The sequence below is a fragment of the Bufo bufo genome, chromosome 3, assembly GCF_905171765.1.
Source record: "Bufo bufo chromosome 3, aBufBuf1.1, whole genome shotgun sequence".
Classification (NCBI taxonomy): domain Eukaryota; kingdom Metazoa; phylum Chordata; class Amphibia; order Anura; family Bufonidae; genus Bufo; species Bufo bufo.
In genome coordinates this window covers 643,150,349-643,173,912 of record NC_053391.1, presented here as the reverse complement: position 1 = coordinate 643,173,912, position 23,564 = coordinate 643,150,349, and the positions used below count along the sequence as shown (strand labels likewise).

The 23,564-nt window shown below is 47.6% G+C and overlaps 1 protein-coding gene across 1 annotated transcript; it reads right to left on the bottom strand.

The window, feature by feature from the left end:
* Positions 1-6,530: 6,530 nt before the first annotated feature.
* On the bottom strand, positions 6,531-7,324 carry LOC120993998 (protein kinase C delta type-like). The gene is made up of 3 exons (XM_040422458.1): positions 7,251-7,324; positions 6,920-7,121; positions 6,531-6,797 (listed from the first exon to the last, which is right to left on the bottom strand). Exons 1-3 carry the CDS (start codon positions 7,322-7,324, stop codon positions 6,531-6,533), a joined length of 543 nt encoding a protein of 180 aa, XP_040278392.1.
* Positions 7,325-23,564: the final 16,240 nt, after the last annotated feature.

Sequence of the window (23,564 nt, the reverse complement as noted above, 5' to 3'; positions counted from 1 at the left end):
CTGTGCCGACAGCCTGGAAAATGCTGCAGTAGCTTGCCGCAGACCGGAATCCACAGCCGGTGCGGGAAGGGGCAGAACTTCTGGTTGCAGAGGCTCAGGTAGACCTGGAGCAGATTGTGAAGACTGCTTCCAGGGCAGCATGTAAGGCGGCATAAAGCATGGCTGTACTTTAGGGTTGAAGGTTAATACGCTATTGTTTATCTGTCCCACCCGCAGGGTTGGTGGCGGTGACAGGTCCCGTATTAGTGGTGCCGGTGCAGGCTGTACCTTTTCTCTGAAAAGTAAGCGACCATCCGGGGTTTCTTGTAGGCATCTGGTCCTGCCCGCAGAGCCTGGATCCTCTTGCCAGGACTCTGGGGAAAGTGGTTTATGCAGTAGGTTGACTCCAGCGGCAAAGAGTCCCTGCATGGACCGCATGGGGGTGTATTCTACCTGGTCCCCTACATAAAGGTTATGCCTTTCCTGGGGTAGATAGTGCCGTTTTACTGAGCGGCGGCCCACAAAGACTTCAGTCCCTGAGTGGTTGTCCTGCAGGAATCCTACACCCCGTTCTACAGAGAACCATAATACAGTTCCTGTACGCCGGGTCAGTTTGGGGTCTCCTGACTGGGGGCTGTCGAGGACCTGCTTTACCCACTCTTCAATGGCCGACTTATACTCCCAGGCCGTCTTGGCAAACGCGGTAATCTCATGGGGTACCTCAGGATTCAGGCTGCTTAACTGGCTGTAGCTGGGCGGCGGAGTGGAATCACCAGCCGCCTCCGCCGCACCAGTCGGTGGCAGTGGCTTTGCGGGCCTGAGGCTGATGGCAGGTTTTGGAGTCCCAGGACGTGGCGGGGGAACGGGCACGGACCGGCCTGAGGCCTCAGGGAGCGCGGCAGCTCGTACCTGAAGTTGCAGCCAGGCGGCCGATTCCGGTACTTTCTGCTTGGCTTCTCGGGATTCAGGCGCCATCTGGGTCACTGGCTTCTCCACAGCTGATGCAGCGACGTCAGCGGCGTCCTCCGCGGGAACAGTCTCAACGTCGACCTCCATCTGGCGTGGCACGTCACCTTCCGCGGGGGCGCTTGACAAGGTGGAGGAATCCACGGCCTCCGAGAACTCCATCAGGTCAGGGCCTTGTGCAGCAGGAACCGGGACCTCAGAGATGCTCGGTAAGGTTGGCGGTCTTGCTCTTATTGGCAGGGAGGAATCCACAGCCTCTGGGATAGCAGCGAATACGGAGGGCCCAGTCTTCTGGACGATCTGGGAAACTTGTATCTTAGGTGGACGCTCCTCATAGACGGCTTCTCCACAAATCACCATCTGGATCCACCGAGGTTGAGGAAGCGCCATCTTGATGTCTTCTTCCCTTCGGCAGATAGCAGGTTCTGAGGGCGCAGCCCAGGGGGTGGAGACTTTATCACCTCGGTCCGCAATAGAAAGTTCATGGTGGGCAGTCTCTATTTTTCCTGCTCCTGAAGGGGCGTATTCGACATCTTCGTGCCTTTCTTGAGGGGGTGTTGCTAATTTTTACCGTTTCTGGGGGGCGTAAACAGCATTTTCGCGGTCTTGAGAGGGCGTTCCTTTGTCTTTGGGCATGAAGATGAAGCGCCATTTTAAACGAATATGGCGAATTCTACAATATCGAATTAACACCTTGAATGCTGTAGCGCACGTCCAGCGCATTCTGGTACAACAATACAAGTAAGAAAGTCACTTTTCAGCGATCTTTGCACAATCTTCAGCCCTTATTATACTGTGAAACATGCGGTTTTAAGTCCGTTTTTTAGCGCACAATTGGATGCAGTTCTGTTGTTAGGGATGGACACACAATTCAATCCAATCCTGTTCGTGACGCCACTTGATGCAATGAGCAGGACACTGGGTCAGTGGGAATGCTATGCAGTGGGTCAGTTTATATGTGTATAAGTTTGTGACGCCAGTTGCAGCTTGCGCAGGTACTGTAGCAGGACCCTTTAAGATGTTATGAGCTCACGTACCAGGTGAGGAATGCCAGAGGGGGATAATGTCTCTGTATAGTAGATATGGTAGTGTCAACGGTGTCTCCTACCTGTGGTATGGCTGGACTCCTGTATCCCGCTCACATGCAGCAATATTGAGTGTGGTTATTAGGAGTAACTGAGGAATGATGGAATTCCACACAGATAATAGGGTCCAACTTATCTTTACTTGGTGGTATGATATGCAGCTTTGATCCATACAAGTTACAGCGTTAGTCTAGAGTCCCAGCAGGTTTTGGCAATATGTGGCAGGAATTTATATGTATTCTGCATCTGATCATACGCCTATTAGAATCTGGCAGGTATCTATCTTCTGCTCTGTCTTTAGTCTGCTTAGTTTGGGTCTGACTAGCCGGTGAGGTAATTATCTTCTCTTTGTCTTAGGATCTTCACTTGCAGGACTGCTCGCAGGGTATGGTGGTTTCTTCCTGGAGATCTATACGTCTTGTGAAGGGCTGCTTTCCTGGTCTACCAGCTGAGGTAAGGGACTCAGGCTGGGAAGGTTGATCTGGGGCCTCAGCCGAGGCTTGGATCCTTGGTTGGGGTCCCTGTTTCTGGGAGCTCCTACTAACACAGCCTAGCCCAGCAGGGGGGTGGCTCACACTGCCTAGAACTTTCCTTCCTCCCCCTGAAGTAGGATGTGGGAACATTCCACTCCTCCTCAGAAAGGGGGGGAGCTAGCCTGGAATGGTCTATTCCAGTCTAGATATATTAACTAACCATGGTCTGCTTACATATTGCTGCCACCTACTGGTGTACATTGAGAATTACAGCAAATATACAATACAGGCCTAGAAAATGCACATTATGAAGAGAGCGATGCAAACTTATACCAGATGACAATATGCATATACCTAACATGTTGTAGCGAAGAGTTTAGTGACCTACTTCAGGATGTTACACAATCGGTTTGGAAAATATTATTTACTTTGCTTAGGCCTCTTTCACATTTGCGTTGTTGGGATCCGGCGTGCACTTCCGTTGCCGGAGGTGCCCGCCCGATCCGGAAAAACGCAAGTGTACTGAAAGCATTTGAAGACGGAGCCGTCTTCAAAATGCTTTCAGTGTTACTATGGCACCCAGGACGCTATTAAAGTCCTGGATGCCATAGTAGGAGCGGGGAGCGGGGGAGCAGTATACTTACAGTCCGTGCGGCTCCCGGGGCGCTCCAGAATGACGTCAGAGCGCCCCATGCGCATGGATGACGTGATCCATGCGCTTGGGGCGCCCTGACGTCACTCTGGAGCGCCCGGGGAGCCGCACGGACGGTAAGTATACCGCTCCCCGCTACACTTTACCATGGCTGCCAGGACTTTAGCGTCCCGGCAGCCATGGTAACCACTCTGAAAAAGCTAAATGTCGGGTCTGGCAATGCGCCGAAACGACGTTTAGCTTAAGGCCGGATCCGGATCAATGCCTTTCAATGGGCATTAATCCCGGATCCGGCCTTGCGGCAAGTCTTCAGGATTTTTGGCCGGAGCAAAAAGCGCAGCATGCTGCGGTATTTTCTCCGGCCAAAAAACGTTCCGTTCCGGAACTGAAGACATCCTGATGCATTCTGCACGGATTTCTCTCCATTCAGAATGCATTAGGATAAAACTGATCAGGATTCTTCCGGCATAGAGCCCCGACGACGGAACTCTATGCCGGAAGAAAAGAACGCAGGTGTGAAAGAGCCCTTATAAGGTAGGGGGTATGTCCATGTGCTGAAACGTCTTAATTGGCTGTCCTGTACCACCTGATGGATGTGTCATGGGTAAAAGTTCTTCACAATGTAAAATAATATCGGGGGCGCGAATATCTCCATATATTTGCATGTTTGGCAAATCGCGAAACACGCAAACTTCGCCGCGAAACGACCGCCCAGGCGAACCGCAAGGCAATCTCTAGTCACCATATGTTGCAGCTGGTAAGGCATGGTGCACCCCAATTAGAAATAACTCCAGAGAGTCAATGTTTGCAGTAAACCAGTGTGCTTCTTTACTGGAGGAACTCAGTACAAGTCAACACATGCAAAGCACAGAACTGACTTCTTCGGTCTGAGACTTTAGCTAGCTGTCTCCCCCCCCCCCGCTCCTCTCTGTCTCTCTCAGGTTTTGTGGCTCAGTCGTCAAGCCGGTTCTCTGAAGTCCTGGATCCTGTTTGTGGGGGATTGGGAACTATATATTCACAAATTCACCTTCGGATTTACTTGGTTTTCGGGAGACGCTGTACGGATTTACTCAGCTGGAGTGTAAAATATCCGTAACACTGAGGATACTGGATTTCTGTGTAACATCAGCTGGTCCATTGCAAGTATGACCTGTCCTGAACTGTTTGCATTTTAATTCTTCAGTAAAGAAACCTGTTAGGCTGGTGGTCTGAGTCCACCGCTGTCCTGCTGTCCTGCGCAGGTGCAGGCGTTGCTCCGCACTCCCTTTGTGTATTGGGTCTAGTACTCTGGGAACTTCGTTTCAGCACTGCCATAGTAAATCCTTCCCTTTTGCTCCCTGTCCAGCTGATGACTAAGGAGCTGATCAGCCTCCCTATTTAGCTGGGCTTTGGATCCACCCTCTTGCCCGAGCTTTGAGGTTTTCTAGTCTCTAGTAACCAGTGAAGGTGTAATCTTTTATATGACTACCTCTGCACTGTACTTTGACTGTTTACAAACCAGGGCAGACAGAACAGGGATCAAGCTGAGGTTAGGTGGCGTAGCCTATCTAACCTAAACGTTTATTTTTGTCTGCCGGTTTCTGAAAGTTTTTACGCTTTTTATTTAATGCTCTGATTTCAATGCTTCATCATGGGCTATAAAAGGGACAGACTGAGCAGAAACATCAGCTAAAAACTCGCATGGCTGATTTTAATATGGGAATGGATACTATAACCTCCTCTCTAGGGGTTTTATTTCTCAGATGGTTTTCCAATTTATTCAACTATAAGTACACAGTTCATCATGCTATGTCTTGACATGGATATCCAAGAAATGGCTTGAATATGCGGGCAGGGAGTCTGGGCCTTACAGCCTGTTTTAGACTCTGGGCAAACAAGACAGATTTGTAGCAGATCTTTTCCATGCAGCTTCAACACTGAACATCAGTAACAAAATACAATTCAACGCATGCAACTGGGGAGTACCACCTAAAAAAGACAACATCTAATGAAAGTGCCTTCAGATTTCCCCCAACGACAGGATAAATAGCAATCCATAGTACAGTACATAGATGGCTCTTGCCCTAATATGCATGTGGGACTTGTTGGATAAAACATAAATAAGCTACAACCACATGATGGTGAATGGTACTGTTTATTGGTGGTAGATGTCCTTTTCTGTCCCTCTGTACCACTAGTGGATGGTGTGATCTCCACTGACGGCAAAGTCTAACAAGTCGCCATTTTCTTGTCGATGTTAAGATCCATTGGCACGCAGGAAAGGAAAAACCCCCTGTGGAGGAAACCTCTAGGGAACCATGGCCTAAGGACCACCCTTCCCTTTGGGCACAAGAGGCAACTTGTCGACTAGAAGCGCTGGCGGTCAAGTCATTGATTCTTGGAAGAATCTTCATCGACTCCATAGCTTCTTGGCTGCATGCTAGACTGCAGGTCACAGCCCTCAGGTTACTTCTAGTGGCAGCTGGAAATGAAGCTGAGGAACAAGGACTGGTGTGGCACAGTACCGATGAGTAGTCAGGAGAGCAGATAGAGGTCAGAGTTTGGAATCTGAGGCTCATACAAGGACAGCAAGTGTTGGTTGGTTTTTCTGCTGTTTATGATGTCAGCAAGAGGCTCTGCTGGAACATGATGTTTTTCAGCCACTGATCTACTGGGGACATCTGTATACAGAGTGGAGCTCTTTACTTCCAGTTTTTCATCTTCCTCCAGATCCTGCGGATGGTCTCTCTCACAAATCTGCCAAACGTTCTACCAAGAAAAAATTAAAACAGGTTGGAAATGAAATGAAATAGCCTTGCAAAATGGTAACCACCTTCAAGTTTGCTCTGTCCACCCATGAGCAGACTATAAGCCAGTGAATGGAATCCACACTGCACAGATTCACAGGGAATCTCCAATAATCCCCATCTGTATTCCCCTCTCAGCTACAATGACTCACCTGCGTGGTCGTATGAAAGGTTCTTTAATTGGCTTTACGACCTGCCAGTTCTCATTGGCAAATGTGAATCCACAGAACAGTTGTTGATCTCTTTCAGCCATTGGTGACTTATTGGCTTCCGTGGAGGACAGGATGTCATCGATTTTTGTCAATGTCATCACTGGTGGCTATGGAGAGAACATACCAAAAGCGGTGTTGATAAAGAAGGAACACAATGGAACTGTACTACTAGCCACATCTTCTCTGGATCATTTACTTACTGGTCCTAGTTGGAATGGTGGACGAGCTCCTGCTCCCTCTATATCTGTCCAGTTGATTTCCATGAAAAACGGATGTTCCCTGATGTTATCTACCGCTACCTGGCGACTCTCTGGTGACTTGTTTAAGAGCTGGAAAAATGTAGAATAAAGACATTCATTCCATCACACGTTGCAATGCTATCCCTGATTTTCAATGTCCTCATTTTCATAATATTTAGCCGCTGTATTACTGCTATGTGTCTTTCTACTCACCCCCACTATAAGGTCTCTAGCTTGGGGGTTGAGGCCTTTTGGGTAGGTGGGAACATCATTAATCAGTGACTTTTCGATTGTTTCAGGCATTATACCGGCATTGAATGGATATTTGCCAGTAGCCATCTCATATATCATCACACCAGCTGAGAACCAGTCCACTGCCGTGTTGTAGGGCTTCCGTAGAAGAATCTGTGAAAACATCCAGCAGACAATAAGAGTTAGAACATTGTCCAGGCCAGCAGAAGTCATGCAGCCGTCCAGCCCTGTAGAAAGAAACAGCTCAGTAGCATGTGCAGTCGATGATTCCTCACCTCAGGAGCCATGTATCTAAGAGTTCCGGCATATTCTGAGATCTTCTTATCCCCAAAGATGTTCATCACGGCAAGACCAAAATCGGCGATCTTCAAGTGACCGGCGCTGTTCATTAAGATATTGGCTGGTTTTATGTCCCTGTGTATGATGCCTCTGGTGTGGAGAAACTGCAGCCCACAGATGATCTCAGCTGCCATAAATCTGATGGCAAAAAGAAAGAAAGAATATCAACATTTCACCCATTAAACTACCAGACTAATAATGACACAAAGCTGCATGTTCCTGACAGCAATCGTCAGTTTTATCTAATATATCCATGTTCTGTCTTACCTGGTGACTGGAATGGTGAATAGGGCGTTGGCTCTCATGAGGACACTTAGATCTCCTCCGCTAAGAAACTCCATGATGAAGAAGGCATAGTCCTATGATAAAAGACAGAAAATATGATCCAGGTTTCTAAAATATTATAGTAAAGGTCCTGCAGCCTCCTCAGTTGGGATCGGTATAGCTAACCCACTGATCAAGCCTCGATAATGGATCAGACTCTTACCTTGGTCTGGAAGGTGGCATAAGCATGGGTAAACAATGGACTCTTCCCAGTCACCTCCAGGACCTGTCGCTCAATCAGGACAGTGTCTTTAAAGTCCTGAAGCAGGACCCTCTTCTTCACCAGCTTCACTGCCAGTTGTTGTTGGCAGGCGGGATGTGTGGCCAGCATGACCTGTAGGAGACAGAGCATTAGAACTGGAAGAAAGGCCTGTCTTGCCATGAGACCTGATGAGAAGACATGAAGCGTTGACATCCCTAGAGTGATATTACTGCGACACACATGACACACATGAGGAAGAAGTCCCAAAAATTCCTAATACTCACTTTACCATAACCACCCTCTCCAAGGATTTTATGGAAGGTGAAGCTTTCCAGTCCAGTCACAAGGATGGGGGCGTCTGCTGGGATTGTCCCTGGTGGAGACAGGAGAGATACCGTAAGATTTAATATTTCTATATTTTTGCCATTACAATACAATGTAACTACATTAGGGGGTAGCAAAGAAAGGAATTCATAATCTTGGTCATAATTAGGGTTCTCCAAAAGTGGAGAATTCCATGAATTCGTACATTAGGGGGTATTGGCTCTAGGAAACTTAGATCTGCACTCACCTGACAGCTGTTCAATGTCAGTATTGTAGGACATGCTGGGTCTGTCATCAGCTTTTTCCCCCATCTCTTCTCCCCTCTTCCTCTTTCTCTGGATACTCTCCTGTATAGGGCTTCCAGGTCTTTTTGAAGCCTTGATAATTTTTTCTTTGCCGCCATCATTTGCCCTCTCCGGTGTTACTATTCTCCTCCTCTTATTTGGCGGCTGAACTCTCCTCTTTCTCTTCCTCTTCCTTTTCTTTGGAAGATTCCTGGAAGTCTCCATATTCAGCCCCTAGATGTTATGTTAGGCTGAGGAAGGTCCTGTCTGCCTTCAGCACGTTCCGGGGTGACACTTGTAACGGTTTGGCTAACAGTCCTTCTTTTCTGGTCTTGTATTTGAAAAATTTGCCAAGCACTAGAAAAAGTCGCCTTCACCAGTCAAACGATGAAGAAATATGGCTGCCGTTCAGGTTGCAGAGTTCTAAACCTAACTGTTGCATGATGTCACAAAGGGTCCTGTGACATCACCATATTCTAAAGGTCACATGACATGACAGAGGGACCTGTGGCATCATCAGCCAGGCTGACAGGCCTGCAATTATCAGCAGCTACAAAGTTCCATGCTTTTCTGCTATTTACCTATTCTCTCTATCATTTTAATCCCATTGGAAACAATATATCACCAAAGTAAAAACTTTCCTTAATACAGTTACCTTAACAATGCAACACAAGACAATTCAAGTGTAGTCACGCTTCTTGTCAGGGGCAATGACACATTGTATCCTTTAGAATGCCTCGTAGCCATCCATTAGTTCTTATGTCGTTTACGCAAACTGCGATATTGATGGCCTATCCGACTTTTATGCAAAAGTGCAGGGCACTCCAGCTGGACCACCGGGTGGCTTTATTTACCCAGGAACAGCACCATACATACGGTTGTGACTGTGTGTGGTACTGCAGATCAGTCCCATGCACTTGAAAGAGATTGAGCTCTGTGAGCTACAGTATGTTACGCAACCAGAACCGAATTGAAGGTGCTGTTCCTGGGTAAACAATGAAGGGGACACAGGGTCCCCTCTTTCAGTTGATTGGATCGGACAGATCGAATTTGAAATCTGCAGCATGTCAGTTTATGCTGCAGTTTTCCCCAGCGGATTTCACCCTTTCAAATGGAGAGGGAAAAGTCCTCTGGCTTTTCTATGGCAAAAGCGCACATCGTACACGTGTTTTTTGTTGCTCGTTTTGTTGCATTTTTTTAGCAGAACTGCCTGCTCCAATTTCTGGCAGGTGTGGATGTGAACGTACAATAAAAGCAAAGTGGATGAGATTTAATCAAATCCACACGCTGCAAAAAAGATTTCCACCCAGAAGAGAACATAAGGTTCTCTGCAGATTTCATCCATATAGGATGATATCCGTGGTAAATACGTAGCAAAAGCTATCTGAAATCCATGAGACCCTGCCTCTGCAGTGTCCCACTCACGTCACCGTGGGCACCGCAAACGTGCTTTTATCATGTATTAATGTCATGTGATATGCCTGTATTTTGTATTTTATCTCCTGTCATATTCTCCATGTCACAATGTGATTCTATATGCAAATATCCTTTACACAGGCCTAGTCAGGGTGCACTACACTTGTTACTCCACAAGATGGAGCAGTGTCAGTGTGTATATATAGCTTAGCTCAGACCAAAGTTAGGCAGTTAAGTTGTTAGCTGGTTGAGGTCAATCCAAAGCAGTTCAGATGAGCTCAGGTCAATCCAAGTGAGAGTTCAGTTGAAAGCAGTTCTCTCATGAGCCTACAAGAAAGAAACTGCAATGTAGCTGAATATCTGGAGGGAGGCATATTCCTAGCCTCTCTACTCTGTCCCTGTCGGCTCCACAGCCCAGGGCTAAGGCCTGCAATCATTCTACCTAGAGGTGAGCAATCCACTACTATAGATCGCTCTTCCAGGGTGACCAATGTCTAAACTGCATGCAGCCGAGTATTTAAGGAATTATCACGTTTATGCAAGACAAAGGATTAGCAAGATAGTCGTTACCTGAGGACTTATTAGGCACCTTTGTAGTAGGTGTAGGAGACAGCATGAAGCTTCCACATCCCCAGCTCAATTCCTGAGGACAGTTAGGCCAACTGTCAGAACAACATTGGAATAGAAGTTTCAGGATTCATAAAAGCACTTTTAAACAAGGATTAGGATCAGGCCGGAGTTTTGACCAGTGTAAGACTTTCATTATTACAAGCCTAGTCTGAGCAGTAGCTTTCTTATGTATTACAAGAGCCTGTACTTCATTGAGGATTTGCATTTCCCTTTCCCCATATGTATGGGAGATTGTGATTAATGCCGGATTATATCAAGAGACTGTTTTAATGCATTGGATGTGTTGTTACTAGAAGTCATCTTCAGTAAAGTTCCACTTTGAGTTTCATTCTGTTTGCCTCAGACTCAATTTCCTCTATTAACACTACAGTAAATGGTTGTACCTCCATACAAAAGGTACTGGCGTCACGACTACAAGGGACCTTGCCACTGGCACATTAATACAGAACACCAAGGGCACCTCAAACCACCATCTGGCCTGTGTCCCTTACACCAGAGTGTGCCCCAGAGATTCCTTGTGCCGTTCTCCTTTTCACTTTTATGCGAGCCTGCCCAGGGACGACCTAACCGTGAGTAACCAGAACTGTATTTTCCTCGGCCCACCTATTGCTCACGCCGTGACCTCACACATAATTCCCCTGCAAGGTGAATTACTGTAAAAAGCCATAGAAACAACTTGTGTTTTCTTTTTCTTTTCTAGGCAGTATGCTGTTGCCGGGTTTTGGAGTGGGCCCAATGCTACGCTGGGTCCTCCAAACACTGCCGAGGTGTCACCATTAGTGATGGACTAACATCTGCCGGGACGGTTCGCGAACGCCATCAAATGATCGCGAACCGCAAGTTTGCGGCGGGTCCCATTCATTTTAATGGCAGGCGAACCTGAAAAACCTTCAGCTCATATTTGCAGCCAAGAAATAATTACTAGAAGTGCACAAATAGTCCCACAACATGGACAGTGACATACCAGATGTATTATTCGAATTTGCAATCTCCATGCATTATTATTTCAATGCGAAATATCGGCAATATAATGTTCGCGTGCGCACATGCGCAAATGCACTATATAGTACCCAAATGCACTATAAAGAAAGTATATTGGTATCTAACACCCCACTTCAATCAGTTTTTTTGGGGGACGACTGGTATATCACACCAGTAGAAATTATTTGTTCCAATAACGCTTGTCCCTCTATATACCTGCAGTATCGCAGCAGAACCGCACACAACTGCCGCACAATACAAATGCACTATAATATATTTTCTAACATAGAAAGCATATTATAACATTGTACAAGGAAGGCAATCCATTAGAATATACATAAAGATAAAACGTAACCTTTAATAATGTTACTATGAGGGTCCATTCACACGTCCGTAAGTGTTTTGCGGATCCGCAAAACATGGACAACGGCAATGTGCATTCTGTAATTTGCGGACCGCACAACGCCGGCACTATAATAGAAAATGCCTAATCTTGTCTGCAATTGCAGACAAGAATAGGACATGTTCTTTTTTTTTCGGAAACGGAAGCACGGATGCGGAAGTGCGGATCCGCAAATGCGGATGCAGACAGCACATTCCGGCCCCATTAAAAATGAATGGGTCTGCACCCATTCCGCAAAATTGCGGAACGGATGCGGACCCATTTTGCGGACGTGTGAATAGAAAAGATATCCCTCAAAATGAAAATAAATAAAATTATTAAAGTTAAGCAAAAAGCATAGATGTGGTAGGTAATAAGTGCTCGGTGCCACTAAATCAGGTGCTCGGCGGCACCAAATCAGAAACCATATGTCCTACCACAATCCGGGGGGTTCCAGTGCACATCCATGAATCCCGGAGGGAAAGCAAAAACCATCTATCCCTGGGCTAGATGATGATGTGGTATTGAAGGACAGGGTGGGCAGAGAACTGTTCCTGATATTGCCCTACAGGGGGGTGCTATTCTGGCCTTGATAGACTAACCACAGACCACCCGCCCTGATAAGAGTGACCCCGTCCGGAACCTTACCCTATATAAAAGCATGATTTTTTGGGAATTGGGAGCCCAGTCTCCATTCCCCAGCGGCCGTGTGATGTACAGGGAATTGGGAGCCCAGTCTCCATTCCCCAGCGACAGGCGGAGTTACAGGGGGCAGAGACAGTCGGTCCTGTCCCCCAGTGGCAGAGTGTCCAGCAGGGAATAGAGAGCCCAGTCTCCTTTCCCCAGCAGCAGGACACTGTATTGAGAGCGGAGACGGTCGGTCGCCCTCCCCAGCGGCTGGAAGTATGTATGGGAGAGGAGCTCGTTACCCCCTCTCCCCAGCGGCAGCTAAACGCACCAGGGGGAGACAGTAAGCCCCACAACAGTGCAGATGGGACCGTGGTCTCTGCACTTACAGCACAGGGGGTAGAGACAGTCGGTCTCCCCCCCAAACAACCAGACTCTAAGCCAGGGAGCAACACAGAGATCGGGAGTACCAGCTTCCAACATAACCTTGGTGGACTCACTGGACAGAGACAGGCTACCAAATGCAACAGGTCCAGTATTGGGTTGTGGGTGGGCTGCCAGACTAACTCAGGTACCGACCGGCGTGAGGTCAGGTATCTGGTTAGTCTTCCCTGGGGGGGGGGAGATGTGTGGCGAAACCAACCTCGCCACTGGGTTTTGGAGAGGCCTGTTTATCCGCCTCTTGCCTCAGGATTATGGCCCATACTAACTTTTAAACCCCTGAACCTATTCAAGTGAATTTTGGATAGGTTTGTCCCCAAGTTATACTGTTTAAATTGATGTAAGTTATATGTATGGCCAATGTAAACTCACAAAGTTGTAACAATTTATAATAAGTGTAACTTGTCAGCTTGGGAGGAAAATGCTGGGTGTGTTTCTATTGTGCCATTGTCCCATTGTGTGTTTAAATGGTGATGTCTGTCCTGTTGTCTGCACATGTGTATTGGTGATTTCTCTTTGTCCTGAGAGATAATTGGATTGCCCCTCGGTTGTCTCCGGGACAGAGGGGAGGAAACCATGATGCATTGTGGGGATATGTTGTATCATTGTATGTGTTGTAAATTACTGATTGGTTATATTTCAAACCCCTGTGGGCAGTACTATGTTTGTGGTTTATGAATAAAAGAGGCTGTACGTGAAGTACAGTCAGACCACTGCTTGACCCTCAACACGGAGCCTTGTCTCGTTATTGGGGGGATCCGCTGTATGCTGTTAGAGGCTGATTGCCAGGAGTGTAAGCTGATTCCTGTTCGTCTGCTAGCAGCTATTCGTGAGGTTCCAGTTTGGAGTGCTACTTTGTATCCAGTTCGGGAGTTTGGTGTATCCTGCAGTAGCTGTGCCTGTCTCTCAGAAAAGGGGCATATCGCCTAAACGGATTTTAACCCCTTGTCTGCTGAAACGGTCCGTTACAGGTAAAAACATCTAAGTATAGAGACATGCGCAGAGAAGTAAGAAGCACAGTAAAATTTCTAAGTGCAGAGACATGCGCAGTACCTTGCCCTGTTAATCTTATAGATTTCAAAAGCATCAAAGGACTAGCGAGCAAGCTAAGTCTGATCAGCTAATTAATGATAACAGCACAATATTAACAATCTAACTAATAAAGGAATAAAACTATATTTTTATCGGTGTCTGCAGACCAGTCAACAGATTGGAGCCAACCAAAGTTCTAAGTATGGAGACATGCACGGGATCTGAGTAAGATCGCGTGAGTACTGACGTCAGAGCTGGGCGATACGAATAGCCTATCAAAGATCACAAAAGAAACAATAGGGACAAGCTCAATAAGTTAACTCCGAAACGCGTCTGGTGAAGGATAACCCCATGAGACTAAATATACATTGAAGCGCTTCAAATCGACCAGGAATAGTGGGATCAGTATCCCAAAAATTTGGTAAAGAAAAAACCTGAAATCAACAGCCGCAGTGACATCTGACCTGCTTGCTTGATTGCGCACCTGTGCAGGAACTAAACCACACAAAACCACTGAGACGGCACTCCTACAGTTGATTGCTGCAGATCCCTGAATCTATCTCCTGGAAATTACATCGTAGCCTGTAAGCGTACTAGACGTGGGACGCCCTGTCAACCGCAGTACAGCCGACATAAATCTACTGAACTGTAAGTAAAACCAATGCCGTATGGATGTATACACAGGCAAAGTGATTGGATGTATTGCTAAACTTGTAGCAAAAGAAATGTGAGTGACTCAACCACACATCCTCACTTCGGCTACATTGAAACTAACCTGTGAACTTTCTAAAATCCTGATTACCACGGACTGCGTCCAAATAGCGTGGATATCAGGTCCACTGGACAATTAATGTAACACGGACATTCAGAGTAATAGAAAATAACAGAAAAATTTGAGACTCTATTCAGGACATTTCTTCCCTAGGATTTTTCACATAATTTTATATTTTAGTGTTGCTTTTTATGGATGTTTGCAATTTTAATAATTTTAAAGTGACTATAAGTCTAAATAGCATGCAAATATATGTTTAATAATATTTTATGTATATATATTTTTTTCTGGTATAAATAAATTTATTGTCTAGATAAACTCTTCCATGTGTATCTGAATGTAGGTGTGCCCTACTCCTTCAATTATCTATATATATATATATATACATACAGGCCCGTCGCTAACAGACAGGCAAAACAAGCAATTGCTTGGGGCCCCGAGCTGGCCCGGGGCCCCAAGCCCCCAAGCAGAGCCGGTGCTTGTTTTGCTTCCTTCGCTGGGCTGGCACAAGTTAAATAGTTACATAGTTACATGGGACTGTTTGCAAGAAGGACTGAAGGCAGGGGGAGTGATGTATCTTACACGGGACTGTATGCTGGAGGAGCTGAAGGGGGCCATATTATTACTATAATACTACAGAGGTGGTCATTATAATAATAATACAGAGGGGGCCATTATATATTATAATTATACAGAGAGCATTATACTTATGGGCACTACGGGGGAAGGGGACGTCTGTTATCTGAGGATGATAGTAAAGTGAGGAATCTAAAACATTTTCTGTGAAACTTTGCAGAGACGAGAAGCGGCTGAAAGAAGGTGTCATGACGGTCCTATCCCGAATGAAGACGTTGAGGAAAGTCTACATCACAGGAGATGTCACTGGATGTAACAGGTATGTGGTGCTGTATTCTACTGTATATTTCATAGCAATGTTATGTCCATCCAAATATCTGTTTCACGGTAGGGTAGAGGGGAGGGGGTATATAGAATTTGTCCCGCACTGCCTCAGCCTGGCCCCAGACTTGAGGTCACACTGTGCGTAAGGTGGGGAGGGCGTGGAGGGGGGGGGGCCCTCCATGTCTATTTTGCTTGGGGCCCCCAAATTCATTCAACTGGCCCTGTATACATACATACATACAGTATATATGCATAAATTTCAACAGGCACGTCGCATATGAGGCGGTGAACGGGAAGGCCAAAGTTACGCTGCAGCGCTGACAGGCGAGCAGCAGCAGGGTGAGAACGCCAAAAGCGCGCACAGACGGCCTGCACTTTATGTAGCAGCTCTGACATATCGGGGTAATTTTTAAGGAATCTCTGCACCACCAAATTCAGCACATGCGCCAGGCAAGGGATGTGCGTCAAACCAGTTAGTCCCAGAGCTGCTACGAGATTTTGCTCATTATCGCACACCACCAGGCTGGGATGTTGGGCACATCTGCGCACATCATCCTATAATGTGCCTATTTATGTATGTATATATATATATTATACATGCACACACGTGTTCGCATGCATATATATATATATATATATATATATATATACATACACATATATGCATATATTTCAACCCTTCCTCAACAATCCCCCTGTTTTTGGAAATTCAACAATCTTTTGGGGGAAAGGGTTGAGACATATTTGTCCCCCTCACCCCCATCCTTGGTGGAAGTTCAGGAAGAACTGTAGTGCACATTGATCCTTAAGTACCTAGACATCCCCCATCCAGCTTCCTCCGACCTGCCCTTCACCGTAACCTACTCATCCATCCACAGGATACACCGTCTTCTTCTCGCGGGAACTTTCTTGACATCTTTTGCTTCCATCTTCCGGTATCAGCCCCTCCTACTGTCGTCTTTTCCTGACTTCCGGAGCGGTTTGACCCTCACAGAACAGGCCTTTCTTTCAGGGAACCATCTTCCGGTGTCGGCCACCCCCAATGAATTTGGAGTGACCACACCCCCACAGTCTCTCGGTATTAATGCCGATCTTCAGGTGTTGTCCACCCCCAAGGAACCTGGAGCGGGTTCACCCTCACAGTCTCAATTTTCCATCTGCGCTAACTTTCTTTAAGCAAGACTTTCGTCCAACATCCCTTGTTCCGTCTTGATTGAAGGATGAGTGCGGTTCTCCCATGGACAGAGGACAGATGGGTTCAAGGTGGCAAATAGCGAACAGAGGGGGCCTGTCCCTATCGTGCCCTAATCTTACCCCCATTCACACAAAATACATCGTATTCACACAGTTCCCCTCCCCAACCCACCTAAACCCGAGGACATTTATGATATACACAATACTATGAGGTCTCAGGAAGGCATAGAATGTACCTCCCAAAACCTCATATGAAAATTCAGTTTATGGGGTCTCAGGATAATTTGCCATCCTGAATGCCCCCCCCCCCCCCCCCCCACACACACACACACACAAATTGTCCTGTCCTTTGGATCTTTTTAGGCTTCAGGACTTTGGTGAAATCAAGTCCTGAGCCTCCGACGGTTGAGTTCGTGAAGTGCCGTCTGTTTCTGGCTTAGTTGGTCTGCTAGTCTCTTGACCCTCCAGTACATCCACCACAGTCCTAGGTACATGAGTCTAACCAGAACCAGAAGCACTATCACCGGGTGTTTCAGTAAATTGAAAAACGAGGTTGCCTTAGGACTGTATCCAAAAAGACTCTCCCACCATGAAATCTTTGGGGTTCTTCCTTGCTGCTCTGCGACGTCCAGACCTAGAACGGAACTAAGGGTACAGTACGCTCCGGGGAGGAGTACTCCTCGCTCGGTACAATTAAGTCCATAAATCGTATACGATTCGTTACTCCCTTGGTACCAACACCAATACTCCTGTCCCAAGTATTTTAAAGAGGACGAGGGTATTGGGTTGGCCTTCATCTCACAGGTCCCCTCGGTGTTCCAACACTGGTGCCTAAGCACCAGATCCCGACTACCCTGACAGAGGATGGCATCCTCTCTCAACCAACATCCCTCAGTGTCAAACAAAGAAGGATGGCCTTCTTCATAGGTTAGAATGCTCGAGGGGAGCTGGGGATGAAGTTCCGTTCGGTTGTTCATCACCGTTCCTAGATTGATGGCACTGTATCCCTGTCTGAGGCGACCGGACACAGGTGCCAAGGACGAAGCAGTGCAGGTTAAATTTCGACATCCATGCCACTGAACCACCCACCAGTTGGTATGATTGATGGCGAAAGGAGAGATCAGTGGACTTATTCGCTGACGGAGGTTGAATGGGAAGTGGCCACTGTGTAACGCTGAGACAATATGTTTAAGGTTGTCCGAGAGTTCGCTTTGGACCTGCAGATCTGCCAATTGATGGATAGGGGCGGTGCAAGAGTCCGAATGCGGTTTTACCGGTTGGAGATCTTCTGTATCGTAGGGGACCCTCACCACTGTTACACAGATCTGCCCCCTTCCTTTGAACGGATGCCACTGTTCGTTTTCTCCAGCCTGTAACACTAGCTTCCCTACAGGTTTGGTTTGGGACAGATAGACCCACTGAGTAAAGGTCCAGCATCCTTCGTCTACTGCCTCGCAAAAAGGCCACTTAAACGAACCATCTATATTGATGTCAAAGTTAATATCCCTGCCCCTGGGGTTTTTACAATCAGAAAACACATATCTACCCCGGTATTCTTCAGTCATAGGGGTACCATCCATCCATACATCGACCGTAGGGGTATCTACCCTGTTGCACACCAAATCCCACCTCCAGGGATTAGTGTCCAACATCACCATCTGGGTTTCCTGCTCCCAGTGGGCATAGGTGACGAAATAGTATCCTGTCACCTCAGGAACACAGTTGTCTCTCATGATCGTGATCATAAAAGACCGTATGGATGGAGATCCCTTTAACTGAACATACCTAGGGTCCTTGGCATCGGTCCGTACCTTTAAAACTGTGGCTCGGTATAGGCCTTCCAGTTTTACCGGACCACTCTGGTCATTCCAAATGGCCTGACCAGAGTCACTGCAGTTTAACTTTAACATCATTATACTGGTTCGCAAGTAATCTGTGGACACATGTCCCTGAACATAACTGGATTCCCTGGTGATAATCATCTGGGAATCCCTCAACATGCAATAAGCCTTCAGGGTGCCTTTTACTGGAATGGGCCTATCAAAATACGTCCTAACCCTTAACCTGTCCTGGCTATCGTTCCCCAGGAAGGAAGCCTTCAGGATGTACCAACCGCTGTACTCTGCCCCAGTGACATCTTCAGGACTCAGCATTCCCTCCTTGGTACACAACACCGTAGTAGTGTTGACTCTCACTTGCTGGTAAGGGTGCAAGTGTGGGTCCCTAGACACCCATCTTAAGGATTTGATAGGTGTAGGGTCCGAGTCCTGAAAATGTCTGAATTCCTTGAGACAGAGGGCATGTAAGTCATGTTGTATGGCAGACACATTCTCCACCGGGGTATAATGCTGAATTACACCGTTGGCAAAACCCTCTCTCTGGAAACCATACAGATACCACTGACCCGATGTAAAGGTGAAGTTCTCGTATGGTTTCCGGATTTTGCCACCCAAACATTCCACCATTAAAAGGCTGGGTCCACTAAGTGATATGTTGGCCATACCAATGTTTGTCCCCAGGCCCTCCCTTGAAGAGACTGATCCTGCCATCAACATGCTTACCACCAGTGTCACAAGCTGGAGACGTATCCCGTTCAGAGGACGCCCAGCTCTTCCCTGGCAATGTGGTCCCATGGCGTATCTCCCTCTTGTGTTCTGTAATTAGATGGAGTGTGATAAGTGTAATGGATTCACCATTGACCCACCAAGCCTTCCCCCCACCCCCTCACCCAACTCGGAACGGTATGCGTTATTGAGTTGGGGAGGCTCGGGTGGCCTTGGCCTGGTCGATGTGAATCCACAAGACTTCCTGCCGTCTACGGGATTTCTTTTTGTTTGTGATTGGCCTTTGTACCTTCAGCATGGTGTCTCCCATTACTTCAAGGACCTTGTAGGGTCCTTCCCAGTTTGCGTCCCATGGGCCAGCCCGACTTTCACCATCACCATTTCTCCTACAGCGGGCATTGGTGTTTCCCCCTGTAGATACGGTTTGTGCAACCATATAGCTGCATGAGGCAGTAACTCCTTCAGGTTCTGCTGAACCTGTTGGAGAAACATGTCTCTGGCGATGGCGTTCTTTGTGGGCCCCGACACTTGGGGTTCGTTAGGCAGACATAGGGGCATCTTACGTCCGGTCATAAGTTCAAACGGGGAGATAGCAGTACTGGAGGCCTCGGAGGCTTGAATACCCATTAGCACGGCGGGGAGAGAGATTACCCAAGAGGAACTTTTCTCCAGCAGTGCCTTGGAAAGCCGGGTTTTGATGGTCCGGTTCATCCGCTCCACGATGCCCGCAGACTGAGGGTGGTAAGACACATGAAACCTTTGCTTTATGTTTAAGAGACCACAAAGCGCTTTCATTACCTTACCCGTGAAATGGGTCCCTCAATCTGATTCTATCACTCTGGGGATACCCCATCGTGACCGAACCTGTTCCCAGAGAACACGGGCAGTGGTGGCAGCCGTATCGTTGACCGTGGGGATGGCTTCTACCTATTTTGAGAAGACATCCACTATCACCAGTGTGTAACGGCAGTTACGACTTCCGGTCGGCAATGGTCCGATAAAATCTATTTGTATCGCGGACCACGGACCATCAACAGGAGGAACTCACTGCAACACCGGCTTCAGGGCTGACGCCCTTGGGTCGACTTGAGCACACACCAGGCACTGTTGAGTAACCTCCTCTACTGTATTGGACATTCCTAGCCAGTACAATTTGTCTCTCAGGAGAGGCAAGAATTTATTCCGGCCGAGGTGTCCAAACAGTTGGTGGTTCAATCGCGTCAGCTCTGCTTGCAGATGCTGCGTGACCACCGGAAGAGGAAATTGCTGAGTACCGGTATTGTAACACAGGATCCCTTGCTGTACAGACCAGGGATACTGTGGTGATTTGATATGTGTCATTAGAAGAGGATCTTTGGCTTGTTACTCTTCAAATGACACCGGGCAGTCACTCAGATGGGTACGCGCTGCAATCCGGTGCGTTGGTAGTGGCCCAGTGCCTGGTTCCCGGAGGGTACCAGACACTGCCGCTAGTTTTGCCAGCTCGTCTGCCTTGTTGTTACCAATTATCAAAGGTTCGTCCCCTTTTTGATGCGCAGGGATTTTGATAATGGCTGCTTCCGTCATGTGTGCCATGCCCCACTCCCACAGCTCCTTCAGGACTGACACATGAGCCATAGGTTTGTTTTGACTGTCCACAAATCCTCTCCTCTTCCATATGTCAAGATGCAGGTTGAGGGAGCGAACTACATATGAGCTGTCGCTATATATAGTTAGTTTCCCTGGGGGCTGAAGAAGCAGAGCTTCTTTGACAGCCTCTAGCTCTGCCCGCTGTGCCGACATGTGACCCGGTAACCTGACAAGACTCTGGGTACCAGTGGTCTCATCCAGCACAGCAAAACCCGTGACATAGTCCCCATCCAGATAGAATTGAGAGCCATCGACAAAGATGACTCTGTCATCTGGACGCCTGTCAGTCCTGAACATCTGTGGTGAGTCGTCCAGTTCTGGTTGGCCACAGTCATGTTCGGTTTCATTCAGGTTTAGCAACTGGGACAGAACATACTTGGCCTTGTGGTCCACCTGCAGATTCCGGCCACTGAGATCCATGATCTATCTCCTGAATCTCTGTTGGGAGACTCCAGGGAGAGTATCACGGAGCAAGAGGGCTAAAGGAGAATGTGGAGTCTGCAAGGTGAGGGGCCGGAAGCCCTACAATATGCTCGGTGGTCTTGACGGCATAGTGTATGGCCTCCAGTTGCTTGGCACATTCATCGAACCCTCGTTTGACGGGCGAAAGTAGCCTGGAGAAATATCCCAGCGGTCTGGTCTCATACCCTACTTTCTGTAAAAGGACCGCTGAGATAGACTTTATCCCTGCATGCGCCTGTATGGCCATTTCCCCATCTGGATGTGGAGTGGCCAACACAGGCGCCGAGGAGAGATCCCTTTTCAAAGTTGAAAAGGCCTCCTCCTGCGCATCGGACCAACCTTTGATTGAGGGTTCTTCTCCTCGAAGGAGCTCATAGAGAGGTTTCCCTTTGGCAGCGAAATCCTCTATGAATTCCCTCATGAAGTTGGCCACCGCCAGGAATTTCCTCAAATCTTGAAGAGTGCCGGGCCTGGGTAACTTCACCATGGCTTCCACACGGGCTGTCAAATTTGGACCCCAAGGAAGGTTACCTCCGTTTTGGCCAAATTTGCCTTATGGGGACTCAGCTTGAGTCCTGACTTTGCCAGGAGTCCCAGCAGCTCTCTCAACAGAACCAAATGTTCCTCCATGGTTTCTGTATGCAAGAGCAAGTCATCCACGTATTGTAGAAGGCATTCCGGCCGTGAGAACACACTCAGTACGGCCGCCAATGCCTGATGAAAATACGTGGGGCTGCTGTGTAACCCCTGGGGCAGTACAGCAAACATGTACTGTTTGTCCCCCACCGTAAAGGCAAATTTGTACCGGCATGACTCAGTGAGTTCGATGGAGAAGAACCCGTTAGCAACATCTATGGTCGAGAATACGCTGCTTTTGCAGCTTATTCTGGCCATGATGTCGGGAGTCTGGGCCACCACTGGAGCGGACATTGGGGTGTATTTATTGAGGTCCCGGAGGTCTATGGTAAGCCTCCATGCATTAGTGTCCTTTTTCTTGACTGGCCAGAGGGCATTGTTGCATTTTAATATATTCAATATGTGAGAGAGAATCTAAATCGCACATCCACATTACTATGCTTTTGATATAACAACTGTTTTAAATTACAGCATGATAAAACATGGCTATACAGCACTATTATCAATCTATTGCTATGCACTATTAGGAGGCATTAGTATACAGTTTGATCAAAGAGCATAGGCCCACTTACCACGACAAGGTTGCCTCTTCAAGTGGGGACCTACTCTAACTTTGGCGCGGCACTGTGCGGCGACTATCGTGCCCCCACACCGCTCCAGCAGGCAATGGGACCCAGCAGCAGGGTTTATAAATTCCTACCACCTCTCAGTTGGTGTTCCTGAGAGGCTGTGAACAGGTGAGCTCTTTGCACCTGTTCACATTATGCGGTGCTGGGCGGTGGCCGTTGCTGCTTTTGTGCTATGCTGGTGGAGTGATGGGGCCCGGGGCCTAGGTGGCTTTGCCGCACAGTGAGGGTGCTGTGTGGGTCCCGTTTGCCAGCTGGTGCGGTGTGGGGGCGCAATGGTCGCTGCACAGTGCCGCGCCAAAGTTAGAGTAGGTCCCCACTTGAAGAGGCAACCTTGTCGTGGTAAGTGGGCCTATGCTCTTTGATCAAACTGTATACCAATGCCTCCTAATAGTGCATAGCATAAGGTTATATTTATTGATAATAGTGCTGTATAGCCATGTTTTATCATGCTGGAAATTAAAACAGTTGTTATATTAAAAGCATAGTATTGAGGATGTGCGATTTAGATTCTCTCTCACATATTTAATACATTGTTGCATTTTGAATTACCCTCAATGACCACTCCCCTAGTCTTCAATTCCTGGACAGTGTCCATAATTGAATGGGTGGCCTCTGGTGGAAATTGATATTGGCGTTGAGGTGGAGGGTCAGGACCCTGTATGTCCACCTGAACGCCAATCAGTCTGCCACAGTCGTTTTTGCTCTGGGCCCACAGCTCAGGATGCTCGTACACAATAAGCTCCAGGTCTAGATTGTGTGAGACCTCAGGCCACTTGTGTTCGAGCACATCAGTAGAATTCTCTACTGCTTGTGCAGCACGCCAGTCCTGCAGGGTATAGCGAAGTGAGGTCACGGTTATGGGCAATCGAGGGTTACTCACTATTTGGAGGAGAACCATGGGCAGGCATGCGGCAGTGAAGGAGAGGTAGACACAAGTTCCTCTGGGGCACACTCTGTATGTAGAGACCTGGCCTGATGTTGTGTGAGGTGCCCTGGATGTTGCAGGTGTTTAGAGTGCCTGAAGCAAGGTCCCTTTTGAGATTCGTGACGCCAGTGCCTGTAACGGTGGCACACCGGTTTCAGCAGCAATAAGTGAGGTACATAGGTGGTATAGTGAACCAAACGTTGCTTTACTTATAACAGTCCAACTTT